Source organism: Pleuronectes platessa, chromosome 9 (genome assembly GCF_947347685.1).
Source record: "Pleuronectes platessa chromosome 9, fPlePla1.1, whole genome shotgun sequence".
In the NCBI taxonomy this organism is placed as follows: domain Eukaryota; kingdom Metazoa; phylum Chordata; class Actinopteri; order Pleuronectiformes; family Pleuronectidae; genus Pleuronectes; species Pleuronectes platessa.
The window spans coordinates 27,337,350-27,356,705 of NC_070634.1; the positions used below are offsets into that span (position 1 = coordinate 27,337,350).

Consider the following 19,356-nt stretch of genomic DNA (forward strand, 5'->3'; position numbering starts at 1 on the left):
AGTTTTACAGTTTCCCAGAGTCGTTACTCAGACACACATTCACCTCACACCCTGTCAGCAACGTGGAAGTCAGTCATTAGTTACACACAGCTCCGTGTTAACACAAGCAGGTGTCCACTCACTGTCCAACACATGATCGCACAAACGGCACATCTGTGCGCTCGCTGCCGACGGGCGCACACATGTTAGAGTTTCACTCAGGCGAGAGCGGGGCTGCACGTAGGGTCCTTCACACCAGAGGACGGTGATGAAACACAAAGACAATGGACACAATCACAGCTGCCATCATGCAACACACGACTGTCACAACCACAGACCGACAAACAGCATTGACTCCGGTTTCCCCTTCGGTCACCAGAACACGATTCTGTTGAGGTTTAGTACAAACGTGTGTATTTGCTCTAATGTCATGAAACAACTAAATATTTAGTTTATTCAGTTTCTAATGGACGACCTTGACTTGACCTTGACTCGACCTTCACTGAGTCACAAGGTTGAATCCCTCAGACGTTGCATTTACACACCGACTGCATCTCAGCGACAACAGATTGTGCTTTGGTAATTTGAAGTATCACAATGTACCAAATACACAATACACAATGTACCAAATACACTGAACAGCTAATAGTACACAATGCTAAAAAACAAAGGGGCAGTACAACTAGCTCTGTGGCTAGGCGACAGCAGTAAGGGCGGGGCCTCCAGACTGTCTCATGTCTATGAGGACACGTCCTGACTGGGACACAGCTACAGATCTTCAAGTGGAATATGCATTAATATGTTAATACAACTAAATGATTTTAATCCGCTTTGGAAACTCAAAGAATCTTTATCAACACCACTAAGGAGATTATCTTTTTCTTTTTTTTTGCAGGATTAATGCTAATCACCAGGAATTAAACAAATCAAAGTCTTTACCCTGGTAGACAGGGCGTTTGCCTCGATGCAGGTTTGTTCTCTCTGAGTTTCCTGGTTTCTTAGAGGAACGTGATGCTCCTGGATAGATTGTTGTTTTTTATCTATCCTGTCAATTCAGGCTCCTTCTCTAATGGAGGAAGAGACATTACCAGGTGGATCCTGCAGTGAAATGGTTTGAGTTCAGATCCCCACTGAGCTGAGATGTGTTGTCTGTGAGTGTGTGTGTGTGTGTGTGTGTTTGTGTGTGCACGCTGCTGCACAAAAAAAGCTTGCAGAGAAAAGAACAATCTGCTTTAAGCTGTGACATCGTCCCCAGACAGAAGACAGGAGGAAATGAGGAGACAGTCTTCACACCTCAGGGCTTCACACATCCACAGGTGGAGCTCCCAGCTTTTCTCCTCTTTGTCAGTCGCTCTGAATCGAGCGTGAGCGTGATGAGGGGGGGGGGGGGGGGGGGCGAGGCGAGGCTCGTTACACTGTGAGGAAATTACAGCTGGGACCGGCGCCGTGATGAGGCTCCGGCTTCACAGCGATGAAGTGTTTCTAAAGTCACACGTCTCACAATAAAACACTCGGTGGAATATGGTTGCGAGTTGAGAAAGATGCCATCGTTATCTTTAATGGAGTTCCTCAGGGATCCATTGTGGGTCCTCTCCTGTTCCCAGTTTAACGCACCACTGATTGTCCTCGTTTCTGTGCTGATGAGGACACCGCTCTGTAATCTGCAGGCAGCTCTGTTGTCTCCCGATGAGAAAGAAATGTAATGGAGGTTTTGTATTTTACAGTTTAATCATGGCATGTTTTTAAATATTTATAAATAAATAGAGTTTTATTATCAAGAAAGATTCACACAGATTATGAAATCATCTTCTGTTGTACAGACAGGAAACTGCAGAGATATAAGCCAATGTCTTTTTCTTTAGATTTTGAGGGTTTGAAATTTCTGACAGTTCTGGCAGCGCTGGCAGGTGTGTGTGTGTGTGTGTGAGTCTGTGTGTGTGGTTGTGTGTTAATTAGCTCATCACATATGCTGCCTGTAATTAAGTTTTTCCGAGAGGCTGAACCCGTCTGGATCCTGGATCAGTGACTAAAGACACGATTTGCGACGGTAAAATGATCAGTGCTGCGTCTCTCATCTCATTGGTTGATTTTCTGGTTATGTTCTCTGATGGTTCATCTCTGTGAGGACCAGGTGTCACCTTGAGACCAGAGAGTTGTTTCAGAAGCTCAGAGGAAAGAACATTAAAACCTGTAAGAGATTATGAGGTGTTTGATTTATCGGCAGCTTGTTTCAAACCCATTTGATGAATAATTAGTGCATGTAGATATGACATGCTGTGTGTGTGTGTCTCCTGCCATCTGTTGAGATGTGCAGCATCAGCAGTTTGAGCACAGCATGTGGTCAAAACACACACACACAGACACACAAACACACACACACACACACACAGACACACAAACACACACACACACACACGCACATCTGTGTGAAGGATGAGCTGCCATGTGGGATATGCAGTGATGTGTGCTCATGAAATTTATTCAACTTACGTACACACAGACAGACACACACACATTTACAGACACACACATGCGCACACATTCTAGTGCCATTTACGCTTTTTTCAATTTTCCAGGGAAGTGTGATGGAATCGTGCACTTTGTGTGAACTCGTAAAAAAGTTGCACACACACACACACACACACACAAACGCATGAAGAGGTGTATTATGGGAATATTAAACTGTGAAGAGACAGAAACACAGAAGTGTGAGTGTGTGTCTGCAGGTGTGTCTCTCTGCCGGTAGCGACAGACACACTATTTGTTCTGCTTTGGAGTAAAGGTCAGTGGCTCATTCAGAGCAAAAGGGTTCATCCTCAGAGGAGCAGTAAATGTCACAGACGCTGCAGGACCAGATGTTAAAGGGTTCTTCCTCTGGGGAGCAGGAGCGTGAATGGGACGTTAAGTAGAAATCTGCTCAGTTGCTCTGATGGTGTAAATAAAGCCGAGTGAGGGGTAATGCTGTGTTTTATTATAATAAGAAGAATCATTCCCACTGAACTGATGCTTTAGTTTGTGCAGGTTAGTCTCTCACTCGGCTGCTGTTGAGCAGCTGATGAACAAAACCTCATGGACGTCTCATGAATATACATTTTACATCTGAGACAAACACCAAACACAACTGTCAAACGTCTGCAGAGGGAAAACAGGACGTGACAGAGCTGCAGTGAAACTAGAGAAGCAGCCGAGCGACTGGAGCGATCAGATAAAACCAGTGATCAGGATCCATCAGCTCCTGAAAGACTCAGAGTCGGTTTGGAGACAGAAGACGACCGAGGACTCAGATTCTCTGAGGGAACTTTCTCCTGCAGGCACTTTGGGTCCAGAGATGACTGAAGGCAATATAACTGTGTGTGTGTGTCTGTGTGTGTGTGTGTGTAAAGCCTCTTGCCACCATCAAAGCAGCAGTCAGATAAAAGCTCAGACAACAGTTCTGCTCAGTTTAATTTCTTTCACTAACAGAAGCTGTTTTTGAAGAAATGTAATTTCCTCCCTGTTCCTGAGCAGCAAAGGATCCAACAGGAGGAGGAGGAGGAAGAGTAGAAGGAGGAGGAGGAGGAGGAGGAGGAGGAGGAGGATTCATTGTGCACTGATGATGAAGATGAGAAGCTAGCTATCTGGATGGCTGAGCAGTGAGTTCAGACGCTCAAATGACGCAACAGCAGAGCGGGACAGGAAATCGTCCTCAGACGTCTTCTTCCAGTCCGGCTCACGAAGACGTCTCCAGAATCAGGACGCAGCTCAGATGTGTGAACTAATGACTCGGACCGAGCCACGCTAGCTGTTTCCCCCCGTTTCCACTCTTAATGCTAAGCTAGGCTAACCTGTCCCGACTCAAGCTTTAACATGTTTCCCTTAATGTTGAACAATTTAAATATAATAATAATAATAATAATAATATAACCAAGACACTGTTACTGAAATCACATTGTGATGAGACAATTATTTTTTGTGTTATGTTTTAAAAGTTAAGTTTAAATAAAAACAGCTTCATGTGCTTTTTCTTGTTAACATAATAATTGATAATAATCATTATTATTATCGGGGCTTTCCCATGCCTTTATTTTGGTAGCTGCAGTGAAGGATATCGTTGGATTGGTCGGCCGGTCGGGATTCAAACCAGGGACCTGCTGCTATGAGCTTTATCATTTGTGTCCAGTTTCTAATATTTGCCACAGTTACACAGACTTGAGCCTCATCACAGAGCTGTTGTGTGTTGTGCAGTATTAAGAGTTAACACAATGACACTGTCATGTTAACGTGCAGGAACCTGGAGAAACAGTGTGTCATCCTGTTGTTGAACTGCAGCTCTGGTGTGTTTCACTTTGTGAACGTGTGGATTTACTCGTGTTTTAACTCTAATATGAAAAACTGTGTAAACAGCTAGAGACTGAACTCTCATAAGAGAAAGAAGTCGACTGACACGGAGCCGACAGCAGAGATAAAGACAGATGAGCAAACAGATGTGTGGGCGTTCAGCTAAACACAATGAAACATACACAAACACACACACTCGAACACACACACACACACACACACATCAGATAGCAGGTGAGCTTAGGTGGATAAGATCTACAGCTAAACTCATTTCCTAAAGTCCATTCAATAATGTTGGTCTGCAGGTTAAAGTCTGGACAGGAAATCAATGTGACAACAGTGTGTGTGAATGTGTGTGTGTGTGTGTGTGTGTGTGTGTACTTGTACTTATGTATCTGTGAGGACCTTTTTTAAAGGTCTGTTTGAATGTTAAGAGTTGGTTTAATAAGGTGTTAGGCATTTAGTTGTGTAATGACTTTGTGTAAATTAATTTAATCATTTTCTATCAATCAAATCAAACTCTTGTCCGTCAGACAGTAAAATTGTGTCTTCATCTAAATAAAGGTCAGTGCATGTGATGCTGTGACCTTGTCTTTTACTAAATGGAGGACACAACAATAACAAAACACACAATATATTAAAATATATATACTTTGCACAAGAAGAGGTTTAAAGGTCGAATGTCAAGAACTCTGTCTGACATTTCTTGATTCAGAAAAGGATCATCAGGACGATGAAGGATTTGTGTGTGTTGTTATGTTGTGTTGAAAATAAAGACTCGACTCTTCAGAGTGTTTGTGTGCGAGCGATGAATCGGTCGAGTGTTGACTCCGGATCCACACGAGCAGATTTCATCCAAACACAAAGTGTCCGAGCCTGTTGCTACGCAGGCGACAATCCTGTCTCACTTCACAAGCCCCTTTTAAAAACACTGCAGAGACAATCACACACAACAGGGGGCGATGGCACGGAGCACAGGAGTGTGTCCCTGAGTGTGTGTGTGTGTGTGTGTGTGTGTGTGTGTGTGTGTGTGTGTGTGTGTGTGTGTGTGGCAGCTACTGTTATTACAGGGAGGAGGAAGAAAATTGCTGCTTCAAAGTGAGAAGTACAGATCTGCCTCATCCTCCCTTTCATGGAGGAGAAGTCACTTCTGGCTGAACAGAGAGGAGAGAGAGGGGAGGAAGAGGAGAGGAAGAGGGCAGGAAGAGGAAAGGAGGAGGTGAGGAAGAGGGGATGAAGAAAATAGAGAGAGGAGAGGAGAGGAGGAAGAGATGAAGAGGAGAGGAGGAGAAGAGGAAGAGGAGAGGAGGAAGAGTAGAAGAAGAGGAGAGGGGAGGATGAGAGGAGGAAAAGGAGGAAGAGGAGAGGATGAGGGGAGGAGGAGGTGAGGAAGAGGAGCAGAGGTCAACTGAGGGAACGAACGGAGAGAGACACAGAAATGATAACAAATGGTGAAATCTGCTCGGACGTCAGATTTTCCCTTGAAAGCTTCACTTGCATCACAAAGACGCAGATAATACGCACACTGATGAAATCTGATAAAGAAAGAACACACACTGCACACATACCAGCAGTGCTGTACATGACAGCCACACACACACAGTCACACACACAGTCAGACACACACAATCAGACACACACAGACACGCACAGTGACCTGTTTATCCATCAAAAGACAAATCTATTTCGATGACCTTCATGAGAAATTCCTGCTGAGCATCAACAACATGCAGGAAGGAGGAAGAGGAGGAGGAGGAGAAAAGAGGAAGGAAAATGTGTCGCAGTGAAAGAAAGAAGTAAAGGCAGGAGGAGGAATGCAGGTGAGCGGAGGGATGATGAAGAAGAGAGAGAACGAGGAGGAGTCGTTACCTCTTGGAGCGACGCAGCATGTTTCTCTCAGGAAGCGAGAAATTGGAGAGCACCGTCCAGAAGGAGTCAGACATGCTAACGCTCACGCTAACGCTCACGCTAACACTCGACCATCGCTCTGCGAGGCGCCGCTCTACAAACAGACGCCGGCTGCCCGGCCCTACGGCTGTCACATCAGAGTGTGTGTCTGTTTGTGTCTGTTTGTGTGTGTATGAACCCTCCCTCTCTCTCGCTCCCTCTCTCCCTCTGATCCTCTCTCTCCGCTCAGCAGTGTCTCCCTCCCTCCCTCTCTGATGCTCTTTCCTGCTCTCTCTCTCTCTCTGTCTCTCTCTCTCTCTGATCAGTTTACAGATGTTTATCACCAGATGTTTGTCTCTGTCCTGAATCCTATCAGTGATTTCCTCACCCCCCCCCCCCCCCCGGCTGCTGGCTCTTTATGTTTTGAGTCAGATTCATGATTTCACATTTCACAGGAATCTTTCAGGATCTTCTCTCACAGCTCGACCAGATGACTCAGGCTCTAAATTTAGGTCTGGTTAAATTAAAATAAATTACAAAGGTAATTGATAATCTTGTTTTCTGATGGTTCTGCTTCTTTGTGTTTGCTTCATCAGTATCCGCAGCTTTCAGACGACGCACAACAAACACAGAACGGACAGAGGGTCACAACCTGTGTGTTAATCTCACACTCAACATAAATGAGCTCTTAGGGAAATTGTTTCCTTAGCAAAGGGAACAAGTTTGAACCAGTTTCTAAAGAAACTCACTTCCTCCATCAAAGCAGCCGGAACAGGTCAGTTGTGTCTTTTTAGTTTCATCAGACAAACGCAGCTCAGTTGTTTGCTGCTTCGTCCACATGAGGAATGTTGTACTTCACACAAACACTAGAAAACTGAGGGTCAGGAAAGTGGCTAATGGAGGCAAACACACAACAACACACAACTAAACACAACAACACACAAGCAGACAGGTTTGTTATCAGAGGTGAGGGGGGGGGGGGGGGTCACACAGCCAGAGCCTTACCTCCAGAGGAAGGGGTTTCCTCGCTGGTGAACAGGGGCTGACAGAGGGCCGTCAGAGGAGCAGAGGGAGGGAGAGGAGGAAGAGGAGGGAGAGAGGAAGATGATGGGCGCCTGAGCGGCAGAGGGATGAAAGGGGGGGGGCGACAGCAGGTGCTGGAGGAGGCTGCTGCTGCCGTGGCAACGCAGCTGAGCCGGCGACCAGATTCTGCCAAAAGAGGAGGAAGAGGAGGGAGAGGAAGAAAGGATGAAGAGCAGAGGGCGAGGGTAGAGGGATGTGTGACGAGAACTGTGTGTGTGTGTGTGTGTGTGTGTGTGTGTGTGTGCGCTCGACTATTTAAATAAAAACTCTTGTTAAACTTTCCTCCAGTGTTTTTCTTCTCAGACGTATAAATATAATATTAAAATCACACATTTGCGTTTTCATGCACATGTTTAACAGTTTAAGTTAAATGATTGGTTGAATAAATATCCCCTAATGAATATGTTTGAATTATCAAACATGAAACAGAAGTTATTTGGAGCCTCAGAAACACACACTTCACATGTTACAGATTTACATTTAAAAGTTACTAAATCTCTTATCAGGAGGATTTGAACTTTCCTGGCTGAGTGACCTCGACCTCACTGATCTTTAACAGGCTTCAGTTCTGTGATGCTTCATTTCACTGTTGGACAGAAGCTCAGAGAACTGAGTCGTATTGTCTGTTAAGCTCCGGCTCTCGATGCCAGACTCAACCTGCTGATCCTCACTGCCTGCCGGCCTGATGTCCGCTCACAGCGGGGGGGGGGGGGGGTACTGGAGCAGCTTCACAGAGCTCAACCACAGGATCCAGTCGTATGGACACTGAGGGATCGGAGTCCAACAATAACAACTCAACCACTAAACTCACGTGGATAAGAATCAAAGTGTGAGCTCAGACAAAGATCTGATGGAGATCTGCCTCTGCAGCGTTCAGCTGCCACTGACCTACAGGACGTATGGGTGGTGGTCTCCATGTCTCTCTCTTCCCCCCCCCCCCCCCCCCCCCGCTGGGTGGGACAGAACAGGTGAGACCCCCTGCTGGGAGGACGTGGGCTACATGTTCAGTATGAAGTGTTTCCAGGTCCATCCGGGGCCATTTAGCTCCTTCACCAAATACTACTACTATCTGGAGAAACGTTTAATTTCAACTGATAAGAAGGAATGTAAATACATAAGTCAACAAAAGAATTCTAATATAAGTCAATATTGTTTTTAGCCATTTTCATGAAGATCTAAAGACTATTGAATGTTTTTAAACTGCAGAATAAAGTCTGTTTTTGAAGATTGATAACGATAGAATCATGTTGAGATCGTCCCAGTTAACAGAGTGTGGATGAATAAAGAGGAGTGAGACAGATTAGAGTCTTTAGAGCAAAGTCCTGCTGAATCACATCAGTCCCCTGCAGCTGAACCTGCCTGAGACGTAACTTATCTACTTCCTGTGTCAGAGGAAGTGATCATGTGATGTTTCTGTTTGATCTGCTCTCAGTCATCTTCTTCTCACTCAAACCCTCAACTCACTGACTCTCTGTCAAACCACCAGCAGGGGGCAGCAGACAAGTGTTCAGCAGCCAGAAGGGCAAAGATGCACTCTCTCTTCTTCTTTGTTTGTGTGATTCAGGATGTTTGAAGTTGTTGTTATAGGATCAGTCATGTGAAGATACTTTAGAAAGATAAATACACAACTGGCTGCCTATATATGAATCTGATCTACTGCGTCTCACACAAACACACACAGTCTCTTACTGGAGGCGGAGGTGTGGGGCTCCTGCTCGCTCCTTCCTCCTCTTCATCATCGTGTCCCGGGACAAAAGGCTCAGCTGTAATCTTTAATAATCCAACACTCTGCATCGGGTGTCCGTCACACACATGCTGGAGCTGCTCCCCCCCGACCACAACGCTGAGCTCAGGCCTCCACTGGCAACACTTTAAATATACAGGAATGACCAGAGCGTGAGCGTGAGCGTGTGGGTGTGTGTGTGTGTGTGTGTGTGTGTGTGTTAGGTCAGCACCTGCCTTATCTCCACACACACACACACACACACGCACACACGCACACACACACACACACAGACACACACAGACACACACTCAGTAATGTGAGGTATCTGGGGTAGAGTGTTCCTTCACCAGCGAGCCACTTGCTGAGTCACAGACTAACACACTGCCTCAAAACACACACACAAACAAACACACACACACACACAAACACACACGTCTGTGAGCAGAGTTTCTCCTCCTCTCTCTTGGGATTCCCTCCTCCTCAGTTCTTCTTCCTTGGAATAATCCAAAGGTTCAAAAACAAAAACAAAAACGTAGCTGAAACTCAGAGAGGACGTTGAGTTCAGATCTGTCTCATGATGTTTCCCTTCACACTCGTCTCACATCCACCAGAGGGACGCTCCGGTCTGCATGTGCCCAGGAGCAGGGAGCCGTCCCTGGGTCCAGTGGGTCAGTTAATCCCCTTCAGCTCGTGGGAGTCGGCTGTGGACGAGGGACTGATCCTCCAGGAGCTCAGAGGGTCGTCACAGGGAGGGAGGAGCAGGGGGAGCTTCTCTCCTTCATCCACATGAGTGTATATAAAGATTCTCACTGTGTTGGCTCTTATTATGCTTTTTACGAAGTCGCTGTTGATCTTCATAATTATCAGCTTTAATTAAAATCAAAAGAAAAGTTGATTTCAAAGTTCGATTAAACTTTCTTCGCATCGTTCTGTTTATTAATTTTATAGATTTTGATTTTATTTATTTAGTCAAAGCTTTTTATGATTTTTTTATCAAGAAATTACCTTAATAACTTAAAATTGAGATTAATCTATTTGCATATATTTGTGTCCCATCTTGTTTTACGAGTTTTGACATAAAATTACTTTTGTTTTACTTTCAAAATTACTATTTCAATAACTTTTTTAACATTTGAATCACCTCGTATTTTCAAAAGACAATTTCTTTTTTCATTAAAGTAGTTTTTATTCCTCTGAGTGGGCCGTGAATCCTCCTGCTTGAGATCCGGCTGCAGCAGGAAACATGAGACCTGAAGCTGAAGCTAAAAATAAAGGTGATAAACAGTTTACTCCTCGTCCAGATTTTATTCCTTTGAAATGTTCGAGCGTTGATGGAACATTAAAACCATAAAGATAAAAGCCCTCAGCCTCTGTGGGACACGGGACACGATTGTCCTCATGTTACGAGACAGAGTAGAAAGTGCAGCTGTCCTCACTCTGTTGTCGTCTTCCCAGAACACCGGGGACCACCGCTGACCCCGACCGGCTAAATGCAGCTCACATGCCTGATCGCTAATTCATAACCAATGTCCAAGATCACACACAATGCTCTGTGACACACACACACACAGCCACACACAGTTAATTTGTTATTTGTTGAGTTATTACTGGAGTGACGCAGGAGCAGCCACAAGACATGAGATGTCATTAGGCATCAATCTGGATCTGTGTGTGTGTGTGTGTGTGTGTGTGTGTGTGTGTGTGTGTGTGTGTGTGTGTGCGCGTGTGTGTGTGTGTGTGTGTGTTTTAACGTGTGCGCAACAGACAAGGTTAAGAGAAAATGAAGACACCAAAACAGTGATAGAGCGACTCTCTGTCTGAGAATCGACAATCAATCAATCAATCAATCAATCAATCAATCAATCAATCAATCAAACGATCACACACACACACTCACAAATACACAGTGTGTCAGAGTTGTGTGTGTTAAAAGGAGCTGGGTCAGCGCTCATCAGAACCAGACGCCACCGACTGCAGTCGACTCAGAGAACTCGTTGCTTCTGAGCGGAGCCATAAGGGCATTATACAAACACACATTTATATATACTCACATACACACAAACACACACACACAGGCCTGTGATGCAGCTGTGTCTTCAAACAGAAAACAGCAGATTTGGGAGATATAAAAGTTTTTATTGGCCGTTTGCAGCTACACAGCCACAGATTCATACTTTTATTATTTATTTTTATTTTCTATTTTTATGTCTGTGGTTCTCCAGCGATTTAAGATTCTGAAGAAGACACAGCAAACTTCAGAGAGGAAATAAAAAAACTGCTGATTTTCACTGAAACTTTTTGAAAGTGTAAAACAACATTTCACTTCATTATTCTACATTGAAAATCATTTTTATATCATCAAATAACTAATTGAAACAGAATTTGAACTCTTGAACAAACATCAGTGAGATCAGAACGACCTGAAATGACACAAACATCTTTGACAAATGTTTATTTAAAGTTGTAATTTGTCCCGTCTGCTAACATGGAGGAGGAGGAGTTTATGATCTCTACTGCAGCCAATCACCACATCCAGATGTTTGAGCTACATCTTTAGAAGCCGTCATGTCGTCTACTTTATATTAGTGTCTTTCAGTTCAGTTAAAAACTGTAAATCTGGATATGATCAAAACCAGGAAGAGATTTGATTCACATGGTTCCTGCTCCGTGAAACATTGTTGAGGTGAAATGAAACTGTCTGATATCTGAAACCTGTGGTGTGTGTGTGTCTGTCTGCTGGTGCACCTCATGTGACCTCCGCTGCGGGGGGGCTACAGGGCCGACTCAGGGAAACACCGAGCCAGTGATGACACCACGATTCACCGAACTCCAGACTTTCACCAAACACTCACAGACCTGCAGCACCGACACGTCTGTGTCCAAACATCCTGAACGTTCAGAGACAATAAATCAGCAGCCGGGAGCTGAACACTAAAAATAGACCTGCGTCCATCAACAGTGGGATGCTCAGCTGTTCTGTTACACACACACACACACACACACACACACACACACACACACACACACACACACACACACACACACACACACACACACACACACACACACACACACACACACACACACACACAGACACACAGACACACACAGAAGAACTCAGTGGCCTATGAACTTTGTCCTTTAACCTTTTACTGGAAGCTTTTTACCTGATGTCATATTAACAGCAGAGACAAAACACGCACACACACACCCACAAACACACACGCACACGTTACCTCTTGCTATAATCTACACACCACACACAGACTCACACAACCGGAGCTTCCACCTCTTGTATTCGACCTGATTGTGTTTCTCTGTTGGGTTCATTGCAGTTCACCTTGAAAACGTTCCAGGTTCAAACAGAAGGAAGCAGAGAGAGGACGGTACTTACAAGCTGCCTCTTCTGGGAAGACTCAGCTCCTTCTGGAAGAGACAACACAGGAAAACATAGATTATAATAACATGTTATTAAGATTTCTTATTGTGTGGAATGTTATAATGTTCAGGTGCCAATAGAGTCTCAGAGAGGTTCACAGTGTCCTCTGATCAGGCTCTAATATTATCAGTATTAATGAGCAGTTTGTGGACTGAATAAAATTATGAACAGTTTATAAAGTAATGAGCACGTTACAGCACTCGTGATATTAATTTAATTAATTTCACGACCTCCACAGATCCTCAGTGTGAGTCTCATCTCCACACGTTGAGCTGTGACCAGCCCAGGAACCTGAAGGTGAGTCTGAGGGACGTGAACACACAGCGTCTGGATTCATCAGACAAAGATCCTGAATGAAAACATGATGTTCCTTTGTGCCTGAAGCTGCACCGCCCACAAGCCGCCACAGAGGGGCAGTGGAGTGTCACTGTGATCATCATGAGCTCAGTGATTCAGACTCATTCATTAACAGCCGCTGAAGACTAATGAGGAGGAACCAACACTTTTCACATTAAACGTGTGAATCAACGTATCAGGGAACTTTAAGATGCTTTTATTATAAAATTCTAAAATGTTATAACCACAGACTTCATATCTGTGACCCCCCCCCCCCCCCGACTCTGACAGGTAAACAGATCACTGACATTACAACCTGCCTGGAGAGCCCCATCTGGCCAAGAGTACTAATCAGTGTGTGTGTGTGTGTGTGTGTGTGTGTGTGTGTGTGTGTGTGTGTGTGTGTGTGTGTGTGTGTGTAGGTAAGGTAGGTGGATGCTGAAACCTTCTGTTGCCAGGATCCCAAAGTAGGTCAACAGCTGGTTTTACTTTGAAAAACATCGTTAACACCTTCATCAGTGTCCATCAGAGAGGACACACACAAACACACACCCACAAACACACACCCACACTCCTCACTGTAGCTGTGTAACGTGTCACAGAGTTGTGTTCGTGTGCAGTTGAACCGACAGTAAAGACACTTTCAGAATTCACCGACTTGGTCTCACATGATGGATTATAAAAGGTTCAGGTGGTTAGATGTGTATAAACAAACTTTAAGACTCTGATCCAAACATGATTTTATCTGATCGAACAAACAGAGTGTTGGTGGTGTGTGTGTGTGTGTGTGTGTGGGTGTGGGTGGGGGTGGGGGGGGAGAAGCTGTGTCATCAGAGTAATATAAACTCGGTCTCTTCTATCCATCAGTGCAGATATGCTAATGGCCGTAATGGAGTTTAGTTAAAACAAAGAGTGAGTGGGTGAGTGTGACAGAGGTGTGTGCGTGTGTGTGTGTGTGTGTGTGTGTGTGTGTGTGTGTGTACACTATGAGGAGATCAATCAAACTGTTTCCTGTTTCTTAACTGACATGTTTGACTGTTTCTCTAAACTCTTCAAGAATATAAGTTGAAGGGGATTTTAAGTGTTACTAAACTATTAAGAGCTATTTTTGTTCCTGGGGGTAAATCTTTACAGATTCTATAAGATAGATAATAAAATCTATTGAAAGTTACAAAAAAAATCAAAAGTCAAAATAATAAACTGACAGAAACGAACAAACAGAAAAACAGTGCAGTTCATCCAATGAGAAGAAAAATCAACAGGCTCTTAAAACTGTCTCCTGATCTTCACCACTCTCACCAACCTCTCAACCTTTGACCTATGACCTGTCTCCCCCCTCCCTCCCTCTTGTCTCCCCCCCTCAGGGCGACTCACCCGTCTGCCTGTCTGTCAGTTACACAGAGAGCTGAGAGGAGGTCTGTCAGTGGGTTTAAGCACTTTATGCTCTTATCATCTGTTTGCCCACACACGCTCATCCGACTCTTTATTACATTACACTGAGTGTGTGTGTTTGTGTGAGTGTGTGTGTGTGTGTGTTTGTGTGTGTGTGTTGCAACTGTGATCTGAGTCCTCAGGGAGGATGTTCACCCCACAGCCACCCTGCAAAAACAACCCAAGAGGGGGAGCAAAATAAAACAGTAATGGCTAATACACACACACACGCGCATGCACACACACACACTTGTGTTAAACAAGCCAAACAGGCACAAAGCTACGAGCTATGATGCAATTATCCGTGGTGGCGTGAGGAGCAGAACTCGGAGCCTGAAGCCTGAAGCGATTTGCTCTCGATGGAAGATAGAAGTAGATAATACGCTTTATGGTGGAGAGAGGGAGAGAGAGTGAGAGAGAGAGGGAGGGTAATGTAATTAGAGAGACGGAGTGAGAGAGGAGAGGCTGAGTGGATGAAGAGTTAACAGCTCAGAGTAAACCTGAGAAGACGTGATGTGGAGCTGAGGGAACCTGAGCTGGTGTGAGAGCAGGTTTCACAGTCGGTTCCTTCTAAGAACCGGTTGTTAGAGAACCACCACAGAACCACATCATAGACGTCACTGTCAGCAACACCAGAGCTAACGTCAACAACAACAATGGCCGACCACATCCTCCACACACTTGAGGATATTCACATTTAAAAAAGTTGGTTTTGTTGGTCTCAAGATTCTGGAGCCTGAGGTGCAGAGCTTCTAGATCCACTGTGAATAAAGATGGACGACGCGTCTCCACTTCCAGAAATTAAACTAAAATATCCCCAATGCCATGGATGAGCAGATGTCTCTGAAGGAGTGTTTGTAGATCATCTTTGAGAAACAATTATTTAACGTCTAATTTGATTGTGTTAGTTCGCTCCATGTCCCAACTGCTAACACGGAGGAGGTTTATGACCTCTACTGCAGCCAGCCACCAGGGGGTGATAGAGATGCGTTGGCTATATTTTCAGGTCATGTCCACGTTGTGTTATTTACTACAATTACAAGACTTCCTGAATCAGAGCTCATCAACACATCAGATTGTGTCTCAGCCCCTGAAGACAAGTAGAGTCTCCTTGGATCAGTTCTCCAGAAGCTTTGAGTCAAACCTCAGATGAAATAGTCTAATAGCACAAAGACCATTATTCAATCAATATTTAATATAATGTATACCATTCATATTTTTGATTACATATTAAAAACCATAGTTTGAGGATAATAACATGTTCATCCAGAGGCAGAAGAACCTCCAGCTTCATTTACCACAGACCTCGCGCTGTGCGAGTCGTGTTCCTCCGAGTGTGTTGGTGTGTGAGTCTATATGTAAAGTGTGTGTGTATGTGTGTGTGTATTTAGCTGCTCCACCCAGGGGCCCAATCATAATAACATGTTTTAGTTGAGCTAAAAACACGCAATTAACAGGAGGACACAGGGAAGCCGAGCTCCACCGGAGACAATTACAGCTGCAGCAGCCGGCAGCAGGAATTCATTATCAACACTGTGAATATTGATGAGAGAACGGTGATAACAAAGAGACTCCACCATGACACACACACACACACACACAGACACACACACAAGACGCAGGGCAGAGCCTGCAGAGACTCACACTAATGAACACTGATGCTTGGTGTGTAAACTGCAGGAACACGTGAACCGAGCCTCACACACGTCACTCTGCTGCTTCACTCTGATTTAAATCACGAGAAAAGTGAATCAACTTTCTGATGACGGTGATCAGTCTGAATCCAATCAGCTCCGGATGATACACACATCTGGGTCCAGATCAGAAACATGAAGCACGAGAAGTGAAACGCACACAAACAGCCGCACAACTGGAGAGTTTCCTTCTTAGAAAAGGTTAAAGACTTGAGATGTTAAAGGATCTGATGAATTAACTCAGTGGTGCAGAACAGAGCAACAGATCAATGTCCACAGTAACCAGATTAAACCAGTGGATTAAATATGACTGAAAAAATAAAGTCCTGTCGGTTTAATAATGAAATGCTAATCTGTTACTGTAATTAGCTTCTCGGTTTATGCAACATCCAGTTTGATGTGTTATTTAAATATGTATGACAGAAGAATATAATCCTGCATCAAAAGGTTAAACACTTAATTCCTCGTGATATGTGAAAATAAAGACAGTAAATGAAGATGGACGCCACGAGGCCACTTCCTCCCACGATCAAGACATGAAGCTCAGATCCTGGAGGAGTCGTCAAACTGTGTCAAGTCTTTTTTACAGGAAGAGAAAAGACAGAATTAGATTTAAAAACACCTGGATGTTGGTTTTATACCGAGAGAGAAACGAACAGTTTACCACAGGGACACAAGACTCAACCTGCAACAAGGAGCTTTAATGTCAGAGTTAATCTGTTAATACTTTCACTTTCTGCAGCTGATTGAAATCAAACATCTGAGAGTGATTATGCTCGTGAGGCAGCTACACGACTTGTGAGAAGAAACATCTGCACAGGAAATGATCCGTGTCAACGACAGAAGCTGAACCACAATAAAAAACAAGCTGACGAGGAGAAGCATGAAACATGAAGGATGAGATGAGTTCTAATCAAAGTTCACATCTCTGATAGAAAAATACGAAAAACGTCAGAGAACTAACCTTGTGAAAGTAGAATTTAAAGATATACCTCAATATGAGCCACCATAAATTTCTGGGTGTTAATTAATATAATTAATATAAATGTTAATTCCATCTTAATGGTGAAGAGACCTCTGATCTGAACCTTCAGCAGCAACATGAAGACGTGTTAAGTGAATGAGCTGATTGTCTGCTGGCGTCCTAATGAAAGCTCCTCCGGCGTTTAACTGGCGCCAGGAGAGACGCCGAGGCACAGAGAGAGGACCACTGGGACCAGTAAGGCTCTAATGGAGTGTGTGTGTGTGGTTAATGGTGCACAACGTGGGTGAGTGTGTGTCTGTGTCCCAGTATAACACACTGTAACCTCACAGACACATTTCACCTGGGCCACACACTGACACATTAACACAACTAATCTCCATTAGAGTGTGTGTGTGTGTGTGTGTGTGTGTGTGTGTGTGTGTGTGTGTGTGTGTGTGAGAGTGTGTGTCACTGGGGGATGTCATCCATTAGTTTTTCTTTTAATCTTCTAAATGAGCAGATATAACTCTTCTCCCTCTAATGCCACTAACAGCCAATTATTGTGTTCACTCAGTGGAATATGTTTGTTTGTGTGTCACCGTCTAAGTGAAGAAAGAAGACCAGTCATAATGAATATATTATATATATATAATCTATTAATGTGTAATATTAAAGGCAGAAGACGTCTTATAATTCAAACTGAATGTGTTGTTTCAGATCTAAAGCCACTGAAACCTTCACTCTATGAACACTGACCAGAGGAAAACATTACATTTTATTTTAGAGAAACAACAGGAGCTGCCTCGTCTCATTTAATAATTCATAATATTTTTGGTGAAGACAATGAGGTGATTTACAGAAATATAATAACTAATACATTTTCCTTCTTGATCAACCTTAATGGAGGCTGCTTTCTGTTGCTCGTCTTGGCAACTTTCAGGTTTTCTGGCTGTAATTTATTAAATGAATCTAATAAAAACCTGAATTACAACATTTGATTAGAAACCATCATCTCATCTTCAGCTTTGTGGCAAATCAAAAACCTCTGAGTCCGTTTATGTGAGTTCAGATGAGTGTTGGTTTGGAGTGTTTCTACACATTTGCTCTTTTCATTTGTCAGAGCGACACACACACACACACACATACACACAGACACACTTCCTGTGCACTGCAGGACATCTTACATGCAGCTGTGGGTTCTATCAAACACACAAACGGATTTCTAGAAGTGGACAATTATCCAGACAGTGTGTCGTGCCCGTCCCCTCCAACGCACAGGAAACCTGATAATTAGCTTCAGCTACGAGCAACACACACACACACACACACAGAGACACACACAAAGAAACACACACAGACCCACACAGACCCACACAGCAGCTAAAAGACAGTAATCTGGCCTCATCAGTTTGTCTATCACGAGCTAACGCTGCTATCAGCATCACCAGAGAAAACACTAATCCTAATTGGAATTTACTCATTCAAATGAAAAACTGCGACGCATCAGTGAAAGGGTTTTATCTGCAGATAGTACAGTGAGGGAGCGGCTGTGTGTGTCTGTGTGTGTGTGTGTGTGTGTGTGTGTGCGTGTGTGTGTGTGTGTGTGTGTCTGTGATTGGCAGGTGGATTTGAAACAAGCTAAGCGACAACAATTAAAACAAAGAGCTGTCTGGTGTCTGTTTCAACCTGCTGAGCTGAACTGACAGGGGATTGTGTATTCAGATTGTGTGTGTGTGTGTGTGTGTGTGTGTGTGTGTGTGTGTGTGTGTGTGTGTGTGTGTGTGTGTGTGTGTGTGTGTGTGTGTGTGTGTGTGTGTTTATGCATGTGAGACAAAAAGAGGCACAATATTTCAAAGTCTATCAATATCCAATTACCAATCAATTAAGGTCGTGTGATACAACTATGAGTTTTCATTGTGAAGCTCAGAGTCTGACATGTTGTTCGGCTCCATCTTGGTTTCCTGAAACTACTAGCTACTGCACGTCAGTGAGTGAAGCATTGTGGGTAAAGCTCTCCAGATAAAAAGGGAAATGTCCCAGAGGACGTTTGTGAGAACGAAGCGACAGTCGCTGCCTGGAGAGAAAATCAGAGCAGGTGAATTTAATGGAAATGAAAATGACTAATAAGACGACTTGATTAGATGGTTGAGTCTGGAGGAGGCGGCCGAAGCCCCGAGCTGCGGCGCCGTGTTAACAGCGACCGGCGCTCACGGCCTGATGGGATGATGGGATTCTCTCCTGAGTGACAGCTGCTCACCTGAGAGCGAACACACAAACATGTGAGCTCAGGCTCAGACTGCTGTTTCATACCAAAGAGTGTTTTTAAAAAGTGACGAGTGTGACCCAGATTCCAGACGTCTCTGCTCTAATGAAGTCCTGAAGTCAGGAGTGTTACAGAAAAAGACTGATCTATATGTATGGAAAAGAATGAAGTCGTTTTCTCTTCATCCCTCTGGACTGCCCCCCCCCTCGCTCCTGCACTCAGTTTCTTATCAGACGA

At 44.1% G+C, this 19,356-nt stretch overlaps 1 protein-coding gene across 1 annotated transcript in view; it reads right to left on the minus strand.

Moving 5' to 3' along the window:
* mast2 (microtubule associated serine/threonine kinase 2) overlaps window positions 1-19,356 on the minus strand; it is a 116,264-nt gene that overhangs the window by 43,436 nt on the left and 53,472 nt on the right. The window contains 1 exon segment of the mRNA XM_053429822.1: window positions 12,387-12,418. Within this exon segment, the coding sequence (XP_053285797.1) occupies window positions 12,387-12,418 (32 nt within the window).